Below are 7,340 nucleotides of genomic sequence, written 5' to 3'. Positions count from 1 at the left end.
TTAACTTCGAATAATATGCTTATACAGACGAGGTACCTTGAGTTAGAGTAAAAATTTCTTTGTGTAGATAATACATTCTTGAAGAATTCACCTTATCAAACCTCTCACGAAGGTCTTCCCAAATTGTTCGAGCACTAGATCGAAACAGAACACCACTCAGCAAATCGCGACCTACATTGTGCATCAACCATGATTTTACAATTGCATTGCAATGGTCCCCATAGATGATTGAACCTAGTACCATAGGTATCTCTGGTGATCGAACCATCAACAAAACCTAGCTTGTTTCGTGTTAGCGACGAAACTTCTATAGCTTGGCTCCAAAGTGTATAATTTTTCATTCCAATCAATTGAATTCCCAATGCGAGGGAACTCGGTCCATCAGAAGGATGCAGATACAAAGGATGATTGTGATCAATCATAATCGATTCCTGTAGATTGTTTGTTTAGCAAATTCCTGTTCTTCGACTATACCTCCCGCCATCGGAATTAGGGCACAAACCAACAACTAAATTTTCGGTGAATCCCACGATTTTTAACTAAATCCGCGAAGAGAACCCCTAGATTTACATGATTAATACTCTGATACCATTTTAATTCTCACAGATTTGGAGAATTGATTGAATGCAAATGGAGAAGATCGAGATGCAGAGAAAACATGGGGAGAGAAAGTGTGGAACTGATTTTTTGTTATTATCTCTTAACCGACTTTTGTGTCCATTTACACTGTTAATATATAACTAACAAACTAATTATACTAGTTAATTAGTCTAACTATGGTCTAAGTGACAACTGTCCACCTAAGTGATAGCAGTACAATCAATGAGTTCCTTTACATCAGGTTTAAACTATCACGCAATTTATGCTACAAAAGAGTATATTTTAAAATTTCACTACAGATAAATTATATACACTAGATTTTGATGACTTGATGTACTTTTCAGCCCTCACGAACATGATATAAGCTATACGCAGGTTATGTGTTAAAAAAATACTTAAGTAATTGTCACAGCGCATCGAGTCGGACTATAATAATCGGGAAGTTTAAAAAATCTCTAAACATTAATGTTCCAAGCAATACTAAATGGAGTTCGGTAATGGGAAAACTGTATAAACAATGTTCACTAGAGATTTTAAAAAAAAGAAATTTCTCCAAAAGAAAAGGTAAAGAGTCCAAACTTTCGAGCGTGGGGCCAGTGTACTTTTGGACCATACAAGTATAAGCAAATATTAGGGTCAGACACCACAGATCAATGACAATTGCCACATAAAAGGCATAAATACAAATTAGAAAGGACCTATTGACACATATTGGAGTTTCTTTAATCTGCCTGGTAGAGTTGTCATGAAAGTTGATTGATGTAGTGGTTTTGTGCTAAGCACGTTTTACTTACAAGTTACAACCATCTTGACAACGACGTCGGCCGCTTTGTTCTTGTTGGGCGTGCGAATAAAGTGCTAAGTAGTTGAAAAGATTATAAATTTACTTATAAAAAGTAGATCTCTGAATAGCGTGAGAGTTTTTGAAAAAAATCGTACGAATTTTACCTAAAGCAAATAACATATTTAGTCCAATAGTTCTTACACGCGTTGCTTTTGAAATCGGCCACTTCATTATTTTCCCTCACGTATAAAAAGGCTTTTGTGGATAATTTTAATATTTATTGACAATTTCTTAAAAGAAGATCGTGTTCAGATAATTCACTGGTGTTTGTTTAGTATTAAGTTTTACAGGATTTGAGAAACTTATTGATTTTCTTAAACCTTTTTTTTTGTTGGCAAAAACTTTATTTAACAAGCAACTTTTACAAATATTTCTTTTTGCAAACTCATACTTTTGCAAATATTTAAACAAACACCACTCTAAGTATTTTAAGAAACTTTTTGAAAAATTGTTTGCTTGTTCAAAAGAGACCTTAAGGGCTTTTTCAACGTTCAAAGGTAAAAGGATTTCTTTTTTTGATATTCTTGAGTTTATTATGATACCCCAACAACAACAACAACTCAGTATAATTTCACTAATGGGGACTGGGGAGGGTAGTGTGTACGCAGACCTTACCCCTACCCTGGGGTAGAGAGGCTGTTTCTGATAGACCATCGGCTCCCTCCCTCCAAAAACTCTCCACCTTACTTTTGGGGTGACTCGAACTCAAATCGGAGAAGCAAAATATAAATAGAGACTAAGCTAATAAAATACTTCTCCCCCTTTAGCTCAACTCTACCTATGGTAAGTGCTTATTAGCCACAAATTTATTTAATTTATAAGTGATAGATCAGTTTACGTAGTTCAACTTGACCTTGTGGTGATAAACCTACTCAGGTATCTTTAGAAAAAGATGATAAACTACTCATCAAAAACATATTTTAGGAGTATTTATGTACAAACATTGTACTTTCTAAATATTAAACTCTAATAATTTAATTCTCCTCAATGACTTGGTAGTATACTAGTATTTGTCATACTTGCTTAGCTTAGCATTCCTTAAAAAGTGTTTGCAATATTTTAGAGTTCATTTATTATTAAATGGTAAGCATTATCAACTTTTACTTCAAATTCTGCAAAAGTCTTTTTTGTTCTTGTTAATAGGATCGTTGGAATAGCGTATTTACATACTATTGGCATGAGATGAGGTTAAATAGAATAATGTGATCGGTGATAATTCATATACATGATCCCAACTTGTTTGAGATTGAAGTATAGTAATAATAGTTGTTGTTGTTAATAGGAATACACCGATGTACAAGTTTATTTATATTAAGACAGCTAACCAACCAAGCGTACTGCGTACTTGTGTTTCCGCAAGATATATATGTTTTAAAGTCCAGCATTAAAAACTCTTCCTTTGTATTCTTTGTGGTGAAACAGTTTTTGTCTGTTCGACTAGGTAGAGGTATAGCTTTTCTGTATACCAAAGGTTCATTATTCGGGAAGTCTGTCCAAAAACATCAGTCTATTTTGTTGAATAAATAGGACAAGCTGGGTATATTAATGTGCTAAGATCCAAAGGACATTGATCCTTTCAGATTTCACGAATTGGGACCCTACCGTTTGACAAATCTGCCTTTGATCAATCTCCTCTCACGAGTAAACTTACCTTTTTATAATATTATCATTATATAATCATCATTTACTATAAAAATCAAGTTTCTCTATGTACTGATTTTTATATTATATATATAATATATGTCATCTATAACAATACTTCACTATAACAGACAAAAAATATCGAAATAAACGAAACTATTATAAAGATGTTTGACAGCAGTAATATCCACCAAACTGCTGATGTTTGATGTGTCATCGCACTTGCCCACTGATCCTCCTTGTTTCATTCTACTGACAGGTACTTAAACAAAAAAATTGCAGCACATAGAAAACAGAAAACAAAAACAGAAAAAGAAAAAGGAATTGAGAAACAAAATATATTCTTAGTAGCACTGAACCATCATCTTCTGTTGCATGTTTGTGGAATTGGTTATGGTATAATTGAATCGTGATCACTCCTTATGTCAAAATAATGTCTCCCATTTTGGAATATCAGAAACTCATCTCATAGTTGACAAAGGAAAGTCAGATTTCACAAGTGGCATTGATGATTGAACAACATGAAGCACCAGCTACATATACCAAACAACAATAACAACCCAGTAAAATCCCACTAATGGGGTCTAGGGAGGGTAGTGTGTACGCAGACCTTAACCCTACCTCGAAGGAGTAGAGAGACTGTTTCCAAAAGACACTCGGCTCAAAAAACAAAAAGACAAAAGGACAAAAAGGGAGACAATATTAGTATCACAACAATAATAATATGATAAATAGGAATAACATAAAATCCAAAAAGAAAGATACAAAGCAAAGGGAGATTAAGCGCAATAACCATAGTTCCCAACTGTTCTGTGACCAGAACCCATCACCTCATTTGGATTCTGGTCCCATACAATAGGAATTTATTTATTACAGAAAATATACTGCCATGGACTGTCTCCAAATATACACAACTAAGACATATTACTAGACATAAAATAGTAGTAGTACTTTTCCTCATTACTACATACAACCATGAACTCAATAGGACCAGAAACCAAAACCTTGGTCTTCGACTGGAAATCCAAAGTAGCTCACATTTGAGGATGTCACGCGATAATCATCATCCTCGGCTTTTGCAAGCAAGTTGGCAGTAGAGAGCATTGTCTTGTTGAAGTTCTCTTCATCATCTTGAGATAAATCTGACGGTTCAGGTTCAACTACATAAGAATCACCTTGCTTTACGAAAGAGGAATGCACCCCATCAGTGTAATGTGGGCTTTCTGATCCTAAGACATCACTCTTAGCAGAGCTTAGATCTTCCTTAAGAACCCGAGCTGACACATTGGACATTTTAACCCTTGAAATAGGATCAGCCATGGTTTCTTTTGGCGATGAATCGGAGTGTTTCTGGAAGTCGCGTTGAGTCAATTGCCCATTTTCTTTCTCATTGAGAAGCAGCTTATCGTTGAGCTGGAAAACCTGAATAAGGATTGAACCATCACGTAGTTAGAGCATTGTCCACGAGCTCGAAAAATGGAAATTACATTTATCCTTATGCTGCAAATAAAATAAAACTTGTAACTTAAAAATTGTAAAGCTCATTACCTCAGCTCTAAGATTTTCCTTTTCCTTGAGGAGATTATTGTAATCTGATTTCAGATTGTCATATTGATTCCTTAATGCTTCATATTCTTTCTCGAGCTGTTTAGTCTTCCATCGTGCGCGACGATTCTGAAACCATATTGCAATTTGGCGAGGCTGCAGACCAAGTTCTTTAGCAAGCTGGACTTTTCTTTCTGGTTCCAGTTTGTTCTCTTCCCCAAAACTCTTCTCAAGAAACTGAACTTGGTTTTCTGTAAGCCGCCTCTTCTTTTCTGCTTGATGAAAATACTCTCCCAATTCATCTGCTTCATTCTCTTCTTGATCGAATGAGTCAAAGAATGACCTCTTCCCTCCATTAACACTGCCGAAACTGACCATAGAACTAGATCCTGAATGATAAAATGGCCATAGAATAGATTACTACGATGGTGTCAATCTTGACAAAATTCATCCATTAGATAGTCTGAAATTTTAAAAACAGCTGTAATTTCTGTATACTACTCATTGCACTTCTTTTCCTTCTTCCCATTAAAATTTGCTATAAGAATTCAATTTCATAAATTGATGTGTTATCATCTACCTTACCTGATCCAAACTTAGAGCCAATCAACCAAATGGCGCACACATGATCAACCACCAAAAATGATATAACTAGTTATCCCAACAGAGTGATTCAATTCTATATATTACAAGGGAATTATCATAAATTCATTTGAAGAATTAAGATTCAAATTTATACCAAAATACTCCACCAAATACAGATATTCATCTTCTTCTGCAAGAATTCATCTTTTAACATATAATCACAGCACTCATCAAGCACACAGAACTACGTGATCGTTCCGGCACAGTGACTTTTATAATGTAAAATACAAATATAGAAGAGGAAAAAAAGTCAACGCTACTTGAGAAAGAACAACAATAGTAGTGTAGAAGATACACATACCCAAGTAAGAAGAAGAACAGCCGGGGACAAATAGAGAACCAAGATGCTCTTTTGCAGTAGAAGAAGAAGAAGACATAACCCTCTGTTTCTGAATCAAAACACCATCGAAATTAGAAGCACAAGCACCAGCACTGTAGAGCATCCCTGGAGCCATCATAGCTATATATTCTATAATGTTACAAAGCTGTAATATTCAAGAAACAGCCATAGGGCGTGTTCCCTTTATGTATCTGGGGTTCCTGATATCACTACCACCCCTTTAATACAAGGATTGATGTGAAAGAATAGTGATCTAGAGCTTATGGCGAAAGAAGCTGGTGATAATAATTTCGGTGATGTGGGAAGTGTGAGAGCACCTGCTGCTGATCACCATCAACATCACCCTTTGTTAACAATTGAACACAAGGATTATTACTACAGAAAGAAAGAGAGATATGAGGAACCGGGAAGTCTCTGTTTTTCTTTTCTTGGGAATAAAGCAGAGGAAGGAAGGTATTGGAGCAGAGAAGAGATGTGAAGAAAAGATTGAATGAGTTAAGCCAAGCGTTTGATTTGTTTCTCTTTGGAAGAATACTACTTAGCTCCTCCGTGGGGGGCTTTTAACGAGATGGTAATATTATAGTGCGCACTTTTATTTTTTTTACCATTATGCCCCTTCAAACAATAGTATTATTTGTATAGCTTTTTATGTGGTTGTTGGTAATGCGATTAATAAAAGGAAAAAATTGTTTGACCCAAAATTTAGATATGGATTCAACCAATTATATTTAAATAAAATGAAATCAATCTTAGCTAATAGTAATATCCAAAAGACAACGTTATCGATTTTATGACAGATAGTATGTATATTTGATCGAATGATAATAAATGTGAGCAATAATAACAATATTTAATGATCCTAAAAGGTGGAAGATAGCATTAAATAATATAATAAGTATCAATGAATGACATTTAGGTAAATAAAAATGTGTGAGTCACCCGAAAAAGGGTGAAATCTGTGGATATTCTTTCTTACAATGATGCATGATTAATGAGCATTTGAACACTCTCGTCTTGGATCAAGTGGAAAAATTAGACAAGAATCTTAGTAAAAAAGTTATTTTCATATGCTTGTGATATGACCAGATTCTCTCTACAAAATCAATGTGTTTTCTTACAAATGAATATCTCATGTCCTCTATCATTGTGTCTTTTTCTATTTATAGGGAACATATTCCTATAAATAGTATAGGTGCAGAGAATATACACTAGAATATTCTTTTTTGTCTCCTATCTTAAAACTAGCTGTTATAACTCTCTCTAAGATGCTCGACCTCGACCATGATCTATGATGACTTCACGTCCTTGATCTTCGCTGATTCTTCGACCGCACGTGTCATCGCTATAAGACCATTTTGACCTGGGGCAGATCTTTATTGAAATTCTTACTGATAACACGTGGCGGCCAATGAAGGCTATCATGATACTGATGTGGCTTGCCTATATCAAAGATATTTTTTGGCCCATACAATTAGTTCCTCTGCTTGTTGAGCTCGCCCTCGCGGCCGAGTTCGATGAGCGGATACTGTCGTTTGTGATCGAGCCTATCGAGTCGAATATACAGGTCGTAGTTGTTGTAACGATCAGGCAACGTGGCTCTCTGCGAGCCGCGTATTTCAAATTCCTTGAATTTCTCGGGTAATTCATTGGAGCCATCTGGTGCAAGAGAAAGAGTGATGTCGTGACGTCATGCGTCATGATGACGCCATTTCCCAATGCATTGCG

The 7,340-nt window shown here is 35.4% G+C and overlaps 1 protein-coding gene and 1 long non-coding RNA gene across 2 annotated transcripts; one reads left to right on the top strand and one right to left on the bottom strand.

Annotated features, from left to right (window-relative positions):
* The first annotated feature begins 3,372 nt into the window (after window positions 1-3,372).
* Window positions 3,373-4,482, top strand: LOC138907169 (uncharacterized). The gene is made up of 2 exons (XR_011414931.1): window positions 3,373-3,648; window positions 3,870-4,482. It is a non-coding gene; the product is annotated as an uncharacterized lncRNA (long non-coding RNA).
* On the bottom strand, window positions 3,865-6,169 carry LOC104088671 (homeobox-leucine zipper protein HAT5-like). Its single transcript, XM_009593390.4, has 3 exons — window positions 5,577-6,169; window positions 4,634-5,019; window positions 3,865-4,507 (listed from the first exon to the last, which is right to left on the bottom strand). Exons 1-3 carry the CDS (start codon window positions 5,731-5,733, stop codon window positions 4,067-4,069), a joined length of 984 nt encoding a protein of 327 aa, XP_009591685.1. The 5' UTR covers window positions 5,734-6,169; the 3' UTR covers window positions 3,865-4,066.
* Window positions 6,170-7,340: the final 1,171 nt, after the last annotated feature.

Source organism: Nicotiana tomentosiformis, chromosome 3 (genome assembly GCF_000390325.3).
Source record: "Nicotiana tomentosiformis chromosome 3, ASM39032v3, whole genome shotgun sequence".
NCBI classification, from domain to species: domain Eukaryota; kingdom Viridiplantae; phylum Streptophyta; class Magnoliopsida; order Solanales; family Solanaceae; genus Nicotiana; species Nicotiana tomentosiformis.
This window is presented reverse-complemented; position numbering and strand designations above follow the sequence as displayed.

Coding starts and splice junctions, on each gene's coding strand:
- LOC104088671 (XM_009593390.4), bottom strand. CDS start 5,733: ATGATGGCTCCAGGGATGCTCTACAGTGCTGGTGCTTGTGCTTCTAAT. Junction 5,020..5,576: donor CTGTTCTTCTTCTTACTTGG/GTATGTGTATCT, acceptor TTTATCATTCAG/GATCTAGTTCTATGGTCAGT. Junction 4,508..4,633: donor AGGAAAATCTTAGAGCTGAG/GTAATGAGCTTT, acceptor ATCCTTATTCAG/GTTTTCCAGCTCAACGATAA.